Source organism: Sorex fumeus, unplaced genomic scaffold (genome assembly GCF_029834395.1).
Source record: "Sorex fumeus unplaced genomic scaffold, SorFum_2.1 ptg000080l, whole genome shotgun sequence".
Lineage (NCBI taxonomy): Eukaryota > Metazoa > Chordata > Mammalia > Eulipotyphla > Soricidae > Sorex > Sorex fumeus.
Window position 1 is genome coordinate 3615851 of NW_026606137.1, and position 21101 is coordinate 3636951.

Sequence of the window (21101 nt, forward strand, 5' to 3'; positions counted from 1 at the left end):
TAAGTGACCCTATCCTTCCAGATCTAGTGGTGCTATTGAAAGAGAGCTGCCATCTGAAGCAAACTAAAACTAGCATAATCTATGATTTGACAGCTGTCAAAAGCGTTCTCGCATCATTTTCGTAGAATGAGAGACTTCAGAGAGGATTCTAGAAAACAAGTTCCCGTCTATAAACATCAACGGCCCAGATGATAACTGCATTCCCACTGGCGATCTGAAAAGTATAATTAATTCAACATACAAACCAATCGACATACGATGAAAGAGCACTTCTTCCCCGCAGACACTTCCTTGGACAATCTGACTGAAACTTGGATCAAATGAACAAGAAGTCGAAAGGGTTTCCATCGAGGCAAGGATATGACTTCTATTTCTCCCAGATAAAGACCCATCCAGGTCTTCCAAAATTGCTGCATGAGGAAATGGGAATGCTACTAAATTTGAAGAGTTTATGATTTTCAACTGGCTGGTCGTCACAGTAAAGCCACCTATAGATCAGAGAAAAGACTGTTACAAAATAGTAGAAAATATTTATCGCAAATGACCATTAAATTCACTTATGGGGGAGATGTAAGAACAATTATACTCAATATTGGCAATATATTTAAATTGTTTAATTTTGGCTCTATGATTGGGATTGTGAAATTATATATATATAAATATTTAAATTTTCCCTTGTTTTGTTCTTAAGTCCACACCTGCCTATGCACAGGGTTTACTCCTGGCTCAGAGTAACTTCTGGCAGACTCAGGGGACCATATAGAGTGTTGGGGATTGAACCCAGGCTGGTTGCATGCAAGGCAACCACCTTACCTACTGTGCTATCTCTCTGACCCACCCAAATAAAATATTTTAAGAGAATTTGTAATCTCTAATAAAAATATTAAAGGTGAGAAAAAAATCACTCATGGGAATGTTTTCAGTGCTTTCAATTACACATGTATGTGGCTTTTCAAGTTGCTCACTTATTCACCCAAGAAAAATATATAACTTTGTGTATTCTATTCCAGGCTCTGTATTTGTGTCAGAGATTCATAGAGAAGAAGCAAGAGAAAAATTGTTCCTGGATTCATGATGCCATATTTTAGAACAGTGATTCTCAGCCAATAAAAAAAGGCCCTCCCGTTGATCATCGATTTGCTCGAGCGGGCCCAGTAACGTCTCCATTGGAGACTTTGTTGTTACTGTGTCTGGCATATCGAATACTCTCGGTAGCTTGCCGGGCTCTCCGAGAGGGGCAATAATTCTGGGTAATTAATTCCTACAAACGAGATCTCCACCATTTGGAACCATTCTGGTTGATGGTGGTGTTATAGGCACCTGATAGATTGAGGCAGGGATACTTCTAAATATGCTCAATGCACAGCACACTCCTAGAACGAAAAATAAAAAAATTACCCAGCTCCCATGACTATAGTATCAAAGTTGAGAAACTAGAAGAAAACAGACACAAAATACTAAAAACTAATTACTAAAATCTGGAAATTCTATAATTTAGATTTTCAATCTTTGTGTTCCAAATATTTTATGGTAAATCACCTTTCATGAGGTTTATACTTTGAACATTGAACCTCAAAAAATAGTTCTCAGGGGCTGGAACACTATTGTTTTGTGGTACAAGGGCAGGGCATCTGTCTTGCACATTGCTGACCAGGGTTTGATCCCTGGCATCCCATATGGTCCCTTGAGCATGCCAGAAGTATTGCCTGAATGCAGATGCAGGAGTTCGCTCTTGAACACCCCTAGGTATGTCCCCCTGCCAACACACACCACCAAAAAATTAGCTCTCAGTCATATGGCAAATAATGATCATAACACATTTTTTAGTATTACTTTAATACTAAAGCTCAACTTCTATATTAAAGATCTACAATCCTTACAGTCATTATCTCAGACCACCACGAATGTTTCACCAGTTCTGCTGCTAACCCAGTGACCCAGGAAGCAATTGTGACAGTTGTCTTCTGATTCACACATCCTTGTCATTGAATTTTTTAAACAAGCACCCATTTTTAGGCATCTGTTGCTATATTGGTACATATGCTACATATACTAGACTGCCTTACTGTCAACATGATAAAATATATGAAAAAGAAAGATACAAAAGAACAGAACACACATCAATGGAGATCATACTCTTTTTCATTCTGCACTTCAGGGCAGCCCAAGCAGGAAATTAAATCACGTATTCAAGTTTCCTCCAACGTATCTCTTGACACTTGTCGTGTTAGGTGAACGACAGATGTCTCTCTTGACACTTCTATAGTTCATCTAACACTACAAGTACCTATAACCCAGTCATATTAGACTTCTTCGCAATTCTACAAATATACTTGCATTGACATCTTTTTTGCATGTGTGTACCTTGTTCTTAAAACCTAGAAACCTTTCCCTGCCTATATCTATTTCTAAACTTCAATTCATGTTTCAAATCTAGCATCATCTCAGCATCATTCTGAATCATACGAGAACCCCTTCTCTGTTCCCATCACTATTCAGTTCTCCAATTCTTCACTCATTCCACTTTGCCACAGCACAGATATTTAGATTTGTACTGGATCAAGAGAACAAGAGAACAAGAACTAGGTTATAGGCCTTTAAACAGGATCTGGGATAGACCATTTAAAAAAAAATGGCTTAGCCAAGATCATCCAGTGAAGGGGTTAAGAAATACCATGATTTTTATCCATGTCTTATGAATGATATGAAATAGAGATGCTATTAAAGAACAGACGAACTGTGATTTGAAGTAATTACCAAAAGCTGTTTTCCTTCCTATAATTATTTCTACAATCTTCAACTCAGATGCCACCCAAATTTAAAAATAAAAAATTATTGGCTCTGCCTAAACAGAAAAGAAAAAAAAAAGTAGAGACTTGCTGATTATTCATTTAATTAAAAAAACAGACAATTATCCAAATTGGTGCTTCAAACCACAAGAGCATGTTTACTAGAATTACTTGGTTTGGCTGTTTACAATGATCAAATCAACTAGATTGCCCTCTACTTCTTTTCACCTTGGCCTATGAGTTCTCCAAGGTATTTCTCATCTCCTCTGAGATGTGGTTAACGAGTGAACAAGAATTGCTATGGTTCTCTTGGTACATTCAACAAGCCTTGGGCTGTTGAAACATGAAATACCTGAAATCTGCTCTTTCGGGGAAGACTGTGTGTGTGTTGTGGAACTTCATTCATTTAATCAGTGAACATACTAGGAGAGGGTCTGTGTAGGTGCTAGTGCAAAGGTCTGGGCAAGAGAGGCATACTCGAACCTTTATGAAACTCAGAGGACATCAGAGACAGAGTACCATGATGACAGGGTCTGACATTCGCCAATACAGAAAAAGAAAAGTGGAGCTTCAAGAGCCGCAATCTGAAAACCTGGCATCCATAGGGATTAATTTTATGTGCTTGAGCATCAAGTAAAATTACCAGTGCAATCATAACTGAGAGAAACAATTCAATATACCACTACACTTAACTCTAAAAAAAAAGTTAGGTGCTATGATTCTTGGATAGTGTAAATAACTTCTTAGTCACCCCAAATTTAATTATTAATAGCCTGCTGTTTGTCAGAATCTTCTAAAATAAACAATTGATGAACCACATATTTTGTACTTTATATGTTTCATATACTATATTCTTACAATAAAGTGAGGAACAGAAAATAAAATGCTATTAAAAATAATGAGAAATGAAAAGCATTTATAGTCCTTTAGTGCACTTATTGATAACATAAGTTTAAATAAGTTCACAAGATGAAGCGTTTGTCAGTGTCTACATGAATATTAGTCTGTACAGTTTTTTATATAAATTACTGAATATCAGAAACTTAAAGACAATGTGAAAAAGTAATTCGTACTTATTTACTGATATAATAATTTATACTTTACTAACACATACTGTGAAAAGTTGTGTAGATATAAAACCTTAAGTTCAAACCCGTATTGTTCAAGATCAAGTGTCATTACTATATTTGTAAGTATTATCCTTTATTTACTATCCTTCTTATTTATTCAAATCACTTACCCTGTCCCTGGAAACAGCCAGAACAGGTTCTGATTGCCACACAGTCAGTGAAATCAAAATTAACAAAGGTGGTATTAGATATTATCAGTTCTTGTCTCTTGGGAGTTTTGATCCCAGCTGACATACATTGACTTCTCTGTGATTTAGAAGGAAAAAGATAGCTGGTGACACGAGAAAAAATTCATAATGCACAAGTAAAAACAACAGAATAGAAAGGAAAGCTAAAAGTGGAAAAGAATATTTTCAAATTACATATATGGTGAAAAATCATGATACAATACACTAAACATCGATTAGAATGGTTAAAAAAAACGGCAGTACCAAGTGTTGCCACTGCTCCTGAGAGACAGAAAATCTGATATCATGCTAGTGAGAAATGATCCAGGCACTGTGACAATTCTGATAAAGTAAAATATGCTCTGATAGCATGACTGAGCAATTCAACATATTATTTTGAATTCTACAGGAACTCAAGGATACTGATCTTTGAGTTGTGAAAATTTTTTGTCTGGACAAAAACCTTACACAAATAGTTACAACAGCTCCATTCAAAATCACCAAATCTGAGGACAAACTGAAAGATTGTCCAACAAATGAATGGATAAACGTGGTACATCCACACAGTAGATGTATGGATAGATGGAAGCTACCCAGCATTTGGGGATGAAATAAACCAGTTTTTAAAAGTTTTCACTTCAGGAGCTGAGAGAGTACAAGTTGTAAGGTGTTTGCCTTGCACTTGGTCAACTTGTGTTGGATTCCCATCATCCCATATGGATCAAGGAGCCCTCCAGAATGATTCCCAAATTTAGTGCTAAGAGCAATGCCTGAGCACCATCGGGTGTGCCCGCATCCACAAAAAACTCTCACTACAGTAATCCCTCATTTAATGTGACCAATGGGTCTTTGAAACTTTGCCTTTAAACTGGAACATGTGTATGCAAACTAATCTGAGCAAATTAATCTGTCTACAGACTAATAGAAATAAGAACAAAACTCCTGCAACGTATTCTGTTCATAAAATCATCAAACTACTAAACTACAAATACACTAAGCATTTCTAATAGTAAACAACTACTTGTATTCTTTCATTTATTTCCTGACCCTTGCCATCCAGTTTGGGATCACTGGTGACCTGGGCTGATGGTGGACAAAGATCCACCATCTCTGAGCACAGCAGAAAACAGCCCAAGAGAGGAGACATCTTCCATCCCTTCTGAGGTCACAGGAGCACCACAGGCATTCAGACCAAGATAAAAAAGGTAAAGGTAAAGGCCCTCCCATTGATCGTCGATTTGCTCGAGCTCAGTAACGTCTCCATTGGAGACTTTGTTGTTACTGTGTCTGGCATATCGAATACTCTCGGTAGCTTGCCGGGCTCTCCGAGAGGGGCGGAGGAATCGAACTCGGGTCGGCCATGTTGGCCGCTTGTAAGGCGAACGCCCTACCGCTGTGCTATCGCTCCAGACCAAGATAAGTGAGACACAATTCAGAGTCTGAGATGCGTGTCACTAGGTTATAGGAAGAAAGCAGAGTGTGCACAAAAACCCCAAGCAGACATGGTGGTACGTGAAAATTCCATGGACAGTGACTCTAACTCAGAACCATTTCTTTTTTTCACTTAAATTATAATGAAGTGAAAATGAACAAAACAGCGCTATTCAGAAAAAGACCTGCTATTTGTGGTTCATTCTGATGGTTACAAAGACCGAATAAATGAATTATTCATCAGGCATCTCCAACATTAAAAATATTGGTAAAAATGAACAGAAGACAAGGAATGAAGTAGAAAAATATCAAGCCAATAAAGAAATTAAAAGATTGCTGGTTAGTTCATATATTATTATTTATTAATTATCGTGACTAATTAATTAAACACTGTCATTAATGACCTCAGGGAAATAAACATATTCATAAAATAAGACCGTCTAAGAGGGATTTCTGAAAGAGGAATAAAAGGAGAGCATGCATATGAAATTAAAATGAAAATTTGAGTAAATCTTTAGAAAAAAATAAAAACAAATTGTTAGAAAATCAGAAAGAAAATTAGCAAAATTAGAAAAAAAACAATGCAGGAGGTTTAGCACTTAACAATAATTAACTCCACCATACACACAAACACCTCAAAATGTAGATAATAGAGAATCATAAAAGATAAAGCTTAAAAGAAAAGATTGATTTTTCGGTTCAGAACGGTCCATACAAAATATCAAGTACGGAGCGATAGCACAGCGGTAGGGCGTTTGCCTTGCATGCAGCCAACATGGCCGACCCGAGTTCGATTCCTCTGCCCCTCTCGGAGAGCCCGGCAAGCTACCGAGAGTATCTCGCCCGCACGGCAGAGCCTGGCAAGCCACCCGTGACGTATTCGATATGCCAGACACAGTAACAACAAAGTCTCTAATGGAGATGTTACTGGGCCCGCTCGAGCAAATCGATGATCAACGGGAGGGCCTTTACCTTTACCTTACCTTACCTTAAAAAACACCAGAGAGAAAAATATGATCCCCCAAAATTTTAAAGAGGTAAAATTTAAAGGCTACATACAAAAGACTTAGAACCATAGCATCTCAATAAGATTCACTGTCACCACTATAAACCAAAAGACAATGAAAAATTCGTTTCAAAATTCCAAGTCCAAATGCAGTCAACCTGATAATCTATGACAAGGAACCAACTCATAAGGGGTCCTCCATTTGTAATTCAGAATAGTTTTCATACATAAAGCCTTTACTCTGAAGCCATGGAGGTTGGACCAAAATCTGACTGTGCTTGGGAATCACTCCTGATGGTGCTCAGGAGACTGTATGTGGTGGAGGGGATCCAGCACGGGTCAGCCACATGCACAGCAAACAACTTTCCTGCAATAATATCTTTCTGGCCCCAAGCTGTCACTTTTTTGGTTTTCGAGTCACACCCAGCAGTGCTCAGAGCTTACTCCTAGCTCTGAGCTCAGGGATCACTCCTGGAGGTGCTTGGGGGACCATATAGGATGCCTTATTTGTTCTACTATGTCTCTCTAACCCCATCTTCACATTTGTAAAGTAAAGTAAAGTCCCTCCCGTTGATCATCGATTTGCTCAAGCGGGCCCAGTAACGTCTCCATTGGAGACTTTGTTGTTACTGTGTTTGGCATATCGAATATGTCACGGGGAGCTTGCCAGGCTCTGCCGTGCGGGCGAGATCCTCTCGTTAGCTTGCCGGGCTCTCCGAGAGGGGCGGAGGAATCGAGGATACTATAGACTATATTCTGATGAAATGAGGAATTAACATGGAAAAAAAGGAAGACATGAGAGTCCAGAAGAAGATGACTAGGAAGACACGAGAAAATCTACAAGAGGAACACACCATTGACAAAGAAACCCTTCTCTCACATAGCTAGTGCAAGTGCAAACTCTCAGCATTGTTTTTATTATAACCAAAGAGGAGTGAAGCGCCCCTGACCCATAATTAACAATCTGGCATTACCCAACAGCAGTGCAAGCACATGAACACCAAGACACAGAAGAAAGTTTATCATATCATTGTTGGCAGTGACATCTGAACAAGAAATGATCAAAAATACTTAAGTAGCTTCGTAAAATTTGGTTCATGAAATTAAAGGTATTCCCTCAACAATTGGGAGAATAAGTTACTGTAAGTAAGTAAATAAATAAATAAATCTGTGAATATTACAGATATAATACTTTGCCAAAGAAGCCAGTCACAAAAGAGTTATGTGGTATTAAGATTCAATGTGTATAGATTCAAAACAGCTTTGAAAGTAATCTCTGTTGATGAAGCCTGAATAATGGTTCCCCTCGGCTGGGGGTTAGAAGGATTGAAGGAAGGGGACCAAAGACACGGAGCTTCAAAATAAGTGTGCATGTCCTTTTTCCTGATCTGATTTGTTAGTTTTAGAAAATCAACTCAGATCTTCTCTTGTGATCTGTGTATTTTTCTCTCTACATTTTAAATTTTTATGAAATATTTGATAAGAACAGATACTACACTTGATCTTAGCCAAAAGGCCGAGAAGCGAATGAAATATTTATTTTTTAAAAAATTAAAAATAGAACAAACACTAGAGATAGGAAATATTTTTTAAAAAAGGTAAAGGAAGAAATAAAAACTCCTTGCATTGATCCCGTAAAGTTAAATCAGGTTATATAATTTAGACTTCATTCAGACCACCAGGAATGTAAAAATTTTAGATGCAATAAGGAATGATTATAAACAAACATATAAATTTCAAGTGAATAAATATATATGCAACATAAAGACACTATTTAATGCGACACAAATCAAGTTTAGAAAATAGAAAAGCGTCGAAAGAAACTGGTTGCAAACTGAAAACACCAAATAAGATGGTAAAAATAAATGCAAATATATGGGAGACATCAGCATGTAGATGGTAATTGAAACCACTAGAGAAAATGAGTTTTCTCCCGGGGAGAGCAAGTATATTGAGTAGAGAAGGGGTCTTACAATAGAATTTAGAGAACAAAAAAATGAAAGGTCTAAATTGAGTAAGACAAATCCACAAATGAAAAGGGGAAGTTAGACCTAAGAAAAAAAAAAGAAAGAATGGAGTAACCCCCTCAACATCTGTTTGAATATGATCATTTCTAAAGTGGTATCATCTGCTCTAATTAATTACAAGGCAAAACAAATATAACCATTCTACAGTTACTCCTCAAAATGGAGTGATCATAATTTACATCCCAATCAGGACATTATTGAGAGTGTAGAAAGAGATTTTAATTTAATAGACTGTAAGGACAATATCTACAACAAACTATAAACCAAACTAGAATTTTTAGTGATAGGTATTGTACATTTCAATTATTATTATGACAGATGCCTCACTGAAAATTATTCTACCCAACTCAACATAAAGGTGATGTTAGGTGTGCAGGGACCAGAAGGACATACAGTGTTAAAGGAAAAAATTACTTTTAATAAAAAAATTTTTCAGAAACTACTCTTTGTTTTAGGATATGCCTCACTGAAAATTGTCTGCCACCAATTCTATAAATATTTAATATAAGATTACAGATCAGTAGATAGATAGACAGGAAGTCAGAATGGACAAGTCAGATTTTCTGAAAAATCTGTACTTCCAAAGCAGTGGCCGGCATGAAAGGTAGAAGTTAAAATCTGCACTTCTTTCACAAAATTTACATACAAGTGGTACTACATGGAAAGTATCATGTTAAGCGAAATGACTCAGAAAGAAAGGGATAGACATAGAAAGACTGCATTCATCTGGGGAACATAAAGTAACAAAATAGGAGACTAACACCCAAGAAAGGCCGAGATCAGTACCAGGAATTTTATTCCATGGCTTGGAGGACAACCACACATGCTAGGGGGAAAGGGAGCTCAGATAGAAAAGGGAGCACCAAATAAAGGGTGTTGGGAGGATTCTCCCAGGATCGGAGAAGCATGCTGAAAGTAGACTATAGACTAAACATGATTGTCACCCATTTCCTCTTTTGCAAACCACAACACCCAATAGGAGAGAGAGAACCAAAGGGAATGCCCTGCCACAGAGGCAGGGTGGGATGGGGGGGGATGGGGGGTGGGAGGGATACTGGGATCCGTGGTGGTGGGAAATGGGCACCGGTGGAGGGATGGGTATTTGATCATTGTATAATTGAAACCCAAGCACAAAAGTGTGTAAGTCTGCAACTGTACATCATGATGTCTCACTATTAAAAATTTTTTAAATAAAATTTTAAAAAATCTGCACTTCTTAATCAAGAATTCTGTATTTTTTACAAAATAAACAACCAACACAATTCCATATGGCAAATAGAATTTCCCAAATAGATCTGAGAAACACTCTGTTTAAGATCCACATGTTTTGGGGCCAGAGTGATAATACAGCAGGTAGGGTGCTTACATTGCATATTGTGGACCTGGGTTTAATCCGGTACCTCTATGGTTCCCCTTTGCACCACCAGAGCCAGAGCCTAAGCACAGAACCAGGAGTAACCTCTAAGCACTCACAGATGTAGCCCCCAAACAAAACAAAACACAAACAAATAAAAATTCACAGGGATTTCTTTCCCCATTCTTTATTTTTAACCCAAGGATTTCTGCAGGATTTAGTATGCAATGCAATTTTCAGAAGATTGGAGGTATGGTCCACAGCAATACCCAAAACTTAGGTAACCAAAGCGTCTTCCTTTGCTACACTTTTTCAGGATAATTTCCTATGAAAACAGTTCAAGAAAATTAGGAGTAGGTACAAACATTTGCTCATTACTAAAGCCATTCTCCATGAGTGACTGAGTGAGTCTTGGACAAGTAGTGGGAAAATATTAAGGTGATCCTCAGTCTACAATAACAAACTATTATTTCACTTCCCAAAGTCTCCATTGTTCTGCTTATAAGTTTAGCAGTCATAACTAAATCAACACTTAGATACAAATTGGCTTGAAAGTTATATGGTGTGATGATTTGGATGCAATCCTGGTGAGTAAGGGGTGTGATATTTTCTTTAATCTCATAATAAACACTCTTTTGTCTTAAATTATATCTTAATTTAGGTTACTCTCACATTAATTCTGATGTCTACTTAGCTTCAATTATGGTGCAGTGACATTAATTTTCTAGGACAGTTACTCAGCTGGATGGCCATGTGGGTTTTATTGTCTTCTCTAAGGCCATTTCTGAGAAATATAAGGATCTTTGAGCCACTAGTATCACAGAATCTATTTAAAAATTGGCCCCTTTCGCTCTGTGAAACTATAATTAGTCCAAAGAAAATTTTCTCTCAATCTGGTAGTCCTTTCAGAGAGAGGAAAATTTGGTAGGTATTTCCCTCCTGAAAAAGATGATTCAATAAAGCTTTAACCAAGAAAGGGTGAGAGTTAAACATCAGAAAAAAGTAACTTGGTAATAAAATAATTTTGGCATCAGTATTTGTATCTATTACAATCTCCAAGGGAAGAACAAAAATATTTAATTATAACTTTAATTCAACTGGTGAAAGTATAACCAAGAAACTGATTCCATTCCTATTTGAGATCAATCCAAGGAGAGACACTGTGTCCAGTGGAGAGAGAGTTTTACTGCAGCAAGCAGGCAGGTTGAAAGATGAAGTGTTCATGTCCTCAAGTAAGCAGGTTGAATCTAGGGACTGAAGCCATAGCACAGTGGGGACAGTGCTTGCCTTGCCTGTAACAGACTGGGTTAAATCCCAATCATCTTATAAGGATCCTGATCCCTGTCAGGAGTGATCCCTGAGAACAGAGCTAGGAGAAAGCTTTGAGTATCACTAACTTTGGTCCAAAAACAAATAAACAAAATGAACAAACAAACAAAAAATCCCTATTCCCTGCATAGTCATAAGAGGCTTTACAAGGAAAGGAATCAGGGAAACACAACTTTAGGAAGGGTAGATGACCGGCTGTTGGGAATGTGGTGACCAGTGAATTCTCTCCGGGCCTGATCCTCTGAGGCACACTCTGGACTTGACTGCAAAATCAATGTCTGACTAATATTTCTGACTAATACTTCTGCACTCATCCTTTAGGGCAAGCTCAGGGGGCAGAATTCACATTCTCAGCTACCCCTCACAAGACAAATTTTCTAATGTTGAATTCAACTCATTTCCTTGGGCCACCTCAAAAGAATTCAGGTAAAAAATAAAAAGGGAGAGAGTTTTATTTTCTTTTGTTTTTTATTTCTTTATTTTTTAGGGGAACTTCAGGGGGAATCCCCCAAACTTAAAGATCCAGGGGCCTGAGCAGATTCTCAAGTAACTAAACCAATAGTTCAATGCAAGGACTTAAGGATGCTATAGTGCTCAGTCCTGCAACAGCAGAGATTACCTGGTCACCCAGTGGTACCTGGGCCTCCAGGGCTATACCCACCAATGACTGGGGGAGATGTGGCATCAGGAATTGAACCCAAGGAATCGGTCACATGCTTTGCATGAGAGAGTACAGTCTAACTGTGGTACTACTTCCTGGCCCCAGGTGGCTATGTGATAATGTGATGGTAATCAGAGTGAAATACTTCTATTAAAAAATGACTTTGGAGGACCATTGCAGATCTGAAGACTACAAAAAAGTTCCAAAGGCATCCAGAATCTTGTTTTAATTAAAATAAGCACAATTCACATGAGATTGTCTCTTGGCATTTTATAAATACTAGTAACCTGATCATACAGTGACAGAGAAGCCATCTACTTAGGCAAATATTACAGAAACCCATTTAAAAAAGAACACCTCATGTCAATATAAAAATGTAAATTTATATTAACATGTTTCTACCTCTTGAAGGCATATCCTAATAGATTTAGGGTCTTATAAACAATGTTGATTTTAGATAAGGGGTTAATATCGAAGATATTGATACCTTACAAGAAAAAAATCATTCAATCCCATCAAAAAAATGGGGGAAAGAATTGAACAGAAACTTCCTCAAAGAATACATACAAATAGCCGAAAGGCACATGAAAAATGCTCTATATCGCTAATCATTAGGGAGATGCAACTCAAAACAACAATGAGGATACCATCTCAAACCAAAGAGTCTGGCACACATCCAAAAGAACAAAACAACCATTTTTGGCATGGATGTGGGGAGAAAGGGACTCTCCTTCATTGTTGGTGGGCATTCCGACTGGTCCAGCTTATTTGGAAAACAATATGGACTTTCCTCAAAAAACTAGAAATTGCGTTTCTATCTGACCCAGCAATACCATTTCTGGAATATAACCTCAGGTGAAAAAACACACAGCAGAAACACCATCTGCACCCCTATGCTCATTGCAGCACTATTCACCATAGCCAGAATCTGGAAATGACCTAAGCGCTAGAGAACAGATGACTGGGTGAAGAAACTATGATCCATCTACATAACAGAATAGTATACAGCGGTCAAAAATGAAGTAACAAAATTTGCTTATAAATGGATGAACATGGAGAGTAACATGCTGAGTGAAACGAGTCAGAAGAGGGACAAACAGAATGACTGCACTGCACTCATTTGTGCAGTATAAAATAGAGTATGAGACTAACATCCAAGGACAGCAGAAATACCAGTCAGGAGGACTAGTCCATAGTTGGAAGCCCCTCTCAGGTGCTAGGGGAGAGTACAGTTGAAGTAGAGAAGAATCCACTATGGCAATGATAGTGGGAAATGATCACTGGATAAGAACTGACGTGCTGAAAGTGGTAACGAAACAAACATAATAACCTCTCAGTGTCTGTATTGCAAACCATAATGCCCAAAAGGAGAGAGAGAGAGAGAGAGAGAGAGAGAGAGAGAGAGAGAGAGAGAGAGAAGAAAAACAGAAGAAAAGTGGAATGGAGGTGACCGGAGGGAAACTGGGGTCATTGGTGGTGGTAAATGTCCACTGGCGGAGGGATGGGTGTTCGAACATTGTATGACAGAAACCCGATCATGAACAGCTTTTTAACATTGTGTCTCACAGTGACTCAATTAAAATTAAAACAAAAAACACCTGAAGAAAAAAAAATACAGAAAGACAAAATGGACTTGTACAATTCCATGATCCTTATAGGTATTCTTGAATGTGATGGCTAAAAATTTCAAAGGTAATCAGATAAGACTTTTACAGGCTAGTCGTGGCCGTTAAGATTTATGTGCTTCATAACAATGAGTCCCTTTTATATATTTGAATTTTATTATAACTGTAATCATGGCTAGAAATAAAAGCTCCTTCAACTTATGCTAGTTAAATATAAGATTCACTTAAAAAAAAACAGTGATTAAACATACCTGTATCACCAGAAAGCCTAGCACATAGAGTTCTGTTTTGGTAGATACCAAAAGAAGAAAAAGAAAAAAAAAACAGCAAAGCACTTACCTTTTGGGCAAAATGACCAAGCAACAAGCTATCAGTAATGGAAGTATTTGCTTCACTTTCTAAGATTTCAATTCCAAACTCTCTACATGCATAAACTTGGAAGTTTTTCAGATGCAGATTTCTACTTCTAAAAATCTATAAAATAAAAAAGTATGTGAGAGCAAAAGGTCTAAGGCCCAAGTTTTCTTAAAACTTCCTTTAAGTTCTTTAATTATTGGTTTAGTGTAAATGTGTTCCCTTACTATAATGAGGGAACTTTTGTCTGTCATTATTAGTACGCACATCCCAATGAGGACACACAGGCAGCAAACTAGTTCCCTTTTATTGCATTTCTCTGCACTGTTCATTTTCATTATCACATACTTTTAAAAGGTCAATGTATATTCTTCCCATGTTTAATTAATAAACTCATGTTGACAAATAACACAAAATTCACATTAAAAAAAATTGACCATCTATAAACTTCAGTGTTTAGATTTCTTGGTGTAGTCAGGTCTTCTAAAAGCTTTTCCACTAGAAACTACATTTACCCAAGAAACTGTTTATATGGTACCAGATATACACTCTATAAAGTATTTATACAAATCAAACATTTACTGCTGGTAATATGGCATGATGAAATTTATTTTAAAACAAAAAAAATAAAAATTGCATAACACAATATTGGATTGTGACATAGAGTTTAAGAAGTTCAGGACTGTAGGTTTAAATTGTCAGAAAATTGCAAATATAAAATCAGCAATTTTATTTGTCTACAGATTCATTTTGGGTGGGCCCATATTATGTTATGTGCACATATATTTATGACAAATTGTATTAGTGGGCCTAACTAGAGATCAAATGTGAAAAATATAGCTTAGTAAAATTGAAATAATCCCATAGGACTGAGAAACACATACGTTTTTCGCCTAGCTCTGATATTAAACATGTGATCTTGGGCAAGATATTAAACCTCTCCTAGGCTCTAATTTAACCATCCTTAATAACCTTGATGGCAGAGGGAGCAAAGAGATAGGACCGTGGATAAGGTGCTTGCTTGGCAAGTGGTGGATCTGAGTTTGATCCCTGGCATCCCATGTGGTCCCCCGAACCCTACCAGGAGTGATTTCTGAACAAAGAGCCAGGAGTAAACCTTAAACAAAGCTGGCCATGACTCAAAAAAAAAAAATACAAAACCAAAAAATATTAAAAATTAAATCAGGGCAGAGATTAAGACTAGAATTTAACCTCACGTAGGCTCTTTTGATCCATTAAACTGGATCAGATCTACATTCATGCTGTTGTTCTGTTTTGGGGCCACATCCAGCAATGCCCAGGGGCCACTCCTGTATCTGCATTCAGGAATTACTCCTGGCAGTGCTCAGGGACCTTATGAGATGCCAGGAATCACACCCAGGTGACCATGTGCAAGACAAGTGTCCTATCTGCTGTGATTTCTCTCCAGCCCCATGAGATCTGCATTCTTAAAATACCTTCTATGAGTTAAATCAAACAGCACCCAAAAGAAGAGAGGGAACAAAAGGGAATGCCCTGCCACAGAGGCAGGGTGGGATGGGGAGCGGGAGGGATACTGGGATTCGCGGTGGTAGAGAATGGGCACTGGTGGAGGGATGGGTGTTTGATCATTGTATAATCGAAACCCAAGCACAAAAAAATTGTAAGTCGACAATTGTACCTTATGGTGTTTCACTGATAAAAAAAAAAAAGGAAAAAAAAGAAATGGAACCTAGAAGTGAGAAAAAAAGAGCCTTAGCTTATTTTAGTATTGTGTTCATTTCTGTCAGTAAATCCGTATACATAAATTTTTAAAAATTAATGCCTTCCATATGTAAGCACCAATAGCTTTTGAAAAAATTATGGGGCTTTAAAAACACAGAAGTTTATTTAAACAAAATAGATAATGATCTGAATTGATAATTTGACAAGAGTTGTTACTTAATGACAGGGATATGTTCAAATTTTAGCGAATAAACTTTTATTCAAAAATAACTAACATCTAACATTAGCTAGAGAACCTGCTAATTTATCACACACAATAATAAAATGTCCCTGATTGTGATATGAATATGGTTTCACAATATGTTCTCAATTCTCTATCGTCTCAAAAAACCATTCTGCATTAGTGAGACATTGTGAGAAAAGGAGATTATTTTTATCTTAACATAGACATAAAGGGTCTAAATCACCTGAGTTGTAGTCCAACAACTCTGTATTATATGACTGACCTTACCAAAAATTTTACAATCTCTGATCCAGAAAGATTTATTTCTACAAATTAAACATAATGATATACTTCCCCAAAAGTTAGTAAGATCATTAAGTGAGAAAATATCCAGGAACACTAGCCAAAACTATTATAAAGGATATTCAAATATCTTTTATATCTTTTGAGGATACATGGTAGATATTATACCAGCTGAAATAATCTGTTTAAATATTTATGTCACGTAATGTCTTAATCACAAAAATATAATGAGATATATGTAATAACGAAATTTTATCAATATGAATACAATATATAATTTGAAGGTACACATGTCATTTCTCACTGCTACATTTCCGGAAACAGTATTACCAACTTTAATCCTTTACCCTTCAATTCTGCTTCTTAACAATTGTGGTAATGATAACTGCATATCCACTAATGTCCAGGTACTCCACTAGGCACTTCATATGCAGGCATTTATTTAACTCTCTAAGGATAGGTAAAGTAAGGTAAAGGCCCTCCCGTTGATCGTCGATTTGCTCGAGCGGGCCCAGTAACGTCTCCATTGGAGACTTTGTTGTTACTGTGTCTGGCATATCCAATACTCTCAGCAGCTTGCCGGGCTCTCCGAGAGGGGCAGAGGAATCGAACTCGGGTCGGCCATGTTGGCCGCGTGTAAGGCGAACGCCCTACCCGCTGATTTAACTCTCTAAGGATATTTTTCTTTATATACTATTACCAGTGCCACCTTATAAGGCAGATGAGGGGATTTTTTTCCCCAAGGAGACACAATTAAGAAGTGGAATATTTGAGAATTTAGATGACCATGTACTTTTTTGTTTAATGTAGGAGTACTGCTATTTATTCAGCCAATGATTAAGCTAATTGAATTGGGCATGAACTCCACAATACTTTTTTTTATTTATAATGTTAATTTAATTTTTTTATTGAATCACCGTGAGATACAGTTACAAAGCTTTCCTGTTTGAGTTTCAGTCATATAATGATCAAACACCCAATCCTCCACCAGTACATATCTTCCACCACTGAGAATCCCAGTACCCCCCATCCCACCCTTACCCCTGCCTCTATGGCAGATAATCTTCCCCTTACTCTTTTGCGTTGCTTGTTATGAATAGCATAAGATGTCGCACAGCCGTGAGAGTGGACATGTGCTCTTGGAATTCTAAAATTTTAGATAATTAGGCTCTGGAGTAACGTCTCCATTGGAGACTTTGTTGTTACTGTGTCTGGCATATCCAATACTCTCGGTAGCTTGCCGGGCTCTCCGAGAGGGGTGGAGGAATCGAACTCGGGTCGGCCATGTTGGTCGCGTGTAAGGCGAACGCCCTACCCGCCGTGCTATCGCTCCAGGCTCTGGAGAAATCTCTGCAGAGAGCTGCTCAGTTCCAATATTCCTTTTTTTTCCTTTTTGGGTCACACATGGCGATGCACAGGAATTACTCCTGGTTCATGCACTCAGGAATTACTCCTGGTGGTGCTCGGGGGACCATATGGGATGCTGGAAATTGAACCCAGGTCGGCCGTGTACAAGGCAAACACCCTACCGGCTGTGCTATTGTTCCAGCCCCCAAGATTCTTTTGTGTGTTTCTGGATCATGGCCATTAAGGAGTTTAAGTAGCATGTGGAGGCAGTTTGTGGGAGTGACCTCCAGGGTCCCATGGGGGACCGGGAAGAGAGACCAACCTATCCCCCATCCTTTGAGAGAGACCAACCCAGCCCCCATCCTTTGAGAGAGACCAACCCAGCCCCCATCCTTTGAGAGAGACCAACCCAGCCCCCATCCTTTGAGCCCTGGAGTTTGTTGTCACTGTACCCATGTTTCTGTACTTCTAATTGGGTTTGGGAAGTTGGCAGCCGCCAGAGTTTTCAGGGGGTAGTGAGTCACCCCGGTGAAGTTAGCCTGGCTTAAAGTCTGAAGTCATCTCTACATCAAGCTTCTCTGTTCAGAGATTCTTTTGTGTATCTCTGAATCATGGCCCTTGTTTCCATTTTTTTTCAGAGAAATAAACTCTTAGCATATGCCCTGCAGGGCATGCCCGCTTGCCCATAGCATGCCATGCTGCAGGTCCTAACTGTGGTTTATGATATCTTTTGAGATTTATGGGTCTCTGAAATAAGGCCAATGAATGAGTTTGTATAGTTCAGTAGGACACGGTTTGTGGGTGTGGCTCCCACAGACTTAACTTTTGGCCATTTAATTTCTTGATAAACTTGGCCTCAAGTTTGTTTGTCCACCCAAAGGTACAGCGGGAATTTTGGGGTATCAGGAAGCCCGAAGGCACCATCAGGCTGCTGATGCACTCACAAGTACAGGTTGACCTGCTGGCGGCACCATAGCCCTGCTTCACGCCCCTCCACTATGTACTTTTTTAAAAAAAAATAAGCATAGATAACTGCTTACATTACAAAACTACGAATGGTATGATTTCAAGAATAAAAACTGTCTAGAATTCTCCCCCTAACAATCAGAATTGCTGAAAAAGAATTGTGAAATATTTTGTTTTCTATAGCTGGTTATGAGAATCATATAATGTCACACGGCCACAATTCTGGGTTTCTGCACTGGTGAAGGGAAAGGTGTTTGATCATTGTATGACCGAGACTTAAAGCTGAAAGCTTAGTAACTTTTCCCACAGTGATTCAATAAATAAATATAAAAAGAAGAAAAATAAATAAATAAAAAATTAAGGTGGAGCTCATGCCCAATTCAATCAGCTTATCAGTGGCTGAATAAATAGCAGTACTCCTACCAAAAAAAAAAAAAGAATAAGAACTGTCCATGTAGTAACACTTGTACGTAAATTTCATGACTTCATCTTTTCTAACAGCTACATAGTACTCCATTGTGTAGTTGTACCAAGTTTCTTTAACCAGTCATCTGTTCTCAGGCACTGAATATCAACCCTTTATTAGATGATCCCTGGCATTTCATATAGTCCCCCAAGCCTGCCAGGAGAGATACCTGAGTGCAGAACAGGACTAACCCCTGAATACCCCCTGGGTATAACTCAAAAACAAAAAGAAAAAAATTAAGAGAGAAATGAGAAAGTGGAAATATTAGATGGTCTTACTCATATGCTAGGAGGTATAGGGAATCCAAGCATGGAAACGAAACTAACAGACACAAATACTTGGATCAGACTACAGTGTTGTCAGTACTAGAGGTAAACGCTAGAGAGGAGTTAAAGAGGGGAGTAGATCCAATGGACTGAGGTAGAAATAGATCGACGCTTTGAAGATGATTGTGCTATGGTATGCTTTGATGGAGAACGAAATTGTGCTGCTAACACATGTACAGTTGTGTAAATCTGTATCTCCATTTTTAGAAAATAGAAACAAAAAAGGAAAATCAAATAAGAAACTTGTCACCAATGACAAATGCTATTAAATGCTTTTTGTTGTTCATCATCACAGTCACGGTCCTCCCGTTGTTCATCGATTTGCTCAAGCGGGACCAGTAACATCTCCATCGTGAGACTTGTTGTTACTGTGTCTGGCATATCGAATACATCACAGGGAGCTTGCCAGGCTCTGCTGTGTGGGCGAGATACTCTCGGTAGCTTGCCGGGCTCTCCGAGAGGGGCGGAGGAATCGAACACAGGTCAGCCAGGTCGGCCACGTGCAAGGCAAATGCCCTACCGCTGTGCTATCGCTTCAGCCTATGTGATTCATCATATGTGATTCATCATATGTTGTTCATCATATGTTGAACATATGATATGTTGTTCATCGTATGTTCATCATATGTTGTTCATCATATGTGATTAATATTTGTGTTTTTTAACCTGTAACAGCTAGCATACTCTGTACTGACATATTAGCTACTTCCAAAAGATGCTAAATGGTCCTTCTTTAGAGAGAGTACTTTTTTAAAATATCATTCACCAATAAAATTTAGTCAAATGGTCATTGGAGGGACTAATCTCAGGAGCCAAATGCATTGTAATCTCTGACCAGTTTATAGCAGAGAATGGGATAGAGGGTCATTATTGTAGGTTTTGCGAAAAAAAAAAAATAGTGGTTTTGCCAGACACGCGCCCTTGACTCTAGAGAGTACTTTAACAGCCATTGCTTTTTTTTTTGTCAACCAGCCAGTGTCAGAAGGGGTCCAGGGTTAAACTGAACCTGGAAACCTGGGTTTGGTTGGGAGGACCCAGAACCAAATTGGATTCTTCCAACCTCGCAGGATGAAAGAGAACAATCATCCATATGGAGTGAGGGGAAGAAGATAGAGAAGAAACCATTGTAATTGGTGATTAGGAAAGAATCCAAAGTCTAAAACCAGGACTAAGTCCCAACTTTCATTTGAATATTGAAACATAAAGTCAGGTTTGTAACCCAAATCCCTGCCTCAAAATCAGAACACTCTCTTGTTGAAAAATAAAATGGCCTTTGACCTTGGATGATTTAAGTGAGTTATTCCTGCTTTCTATAAATATTCGCACAAAGGGCAAGAATGATCCTGGTAAGTCATGAATTGATACTCTGCATTCAAGAGCACTCAATTATTTCCACTGGATTTTTTATACATATGTTCATAATGCTTACGCTAAACAAAGTACATTATAAAGAAAATACTAAACATAATTGCGATCACTCCTGTTAACTACCCTAATTATATATTTTAATTGTTCTCTATCTACAAGGGTCTTCCTCTTGTAAAGTACACAAAATAAATGTTTTTCTAATTGTAACTTGTTATGTGGTTTTAATTTATTTCCTGAATGTCCTGTAAACATATCTCTTCATCTTCAGACCTCAGGCCCCAGACTCATAAGAGTCAGAGACCCACATATACATAATTTTTTTTTCTGTGCAGCAGCAAGCAGTTACACTGTGTAATAGTTTTATGTTGCTATTAAGAGGGAGAATGCTCAGATTCCTTATTAGAAAACCATTTTGATAATGAAAAGTAAATGACAGAACATGAGCTTGTTTTCCTCTTAAGGGAAAACAGAAAATTCAGCTTATGATAAAAGACTAGAACCTTAAGCAGAAATTCTGTTTTCCAG

General features: G+C 38.0%; 1 protein-coding gene and 1 pseudogene across 1 annotated transcript in view; both read right to left on the bottom strand.

Moving 5' to 3' along the window:
• Positions 1-21101, bottom strand: part of PKHD1 (PKHD1 ciliary IPT domain containing fibrocystin/polyductin) — a 579380-nt gene that overhangs the window by 286005 nt on the left and 272274 nt on the right. Inside the window, exons 45-47 of the mRNA XM_056130637.1 lie at positions 13859-13993; positions 4030-4165; positions 242-488 (exon numbers count right to left, since the gene is read on the bottom strand). Coding sequence (XP_055986612.1) covers positions 242-488; positions 4030-4165; positions 13859-13993 — 518 coding nt within the window. The remainder of the gene's footprint in view (positions 1-241; positions 489-4029; positions 4166-13858; positions 13994-21101) is intronic.
• Positions 7902-8051, bottom strand: LOC130038843 (uncharacterized; annotated as a pseudogene).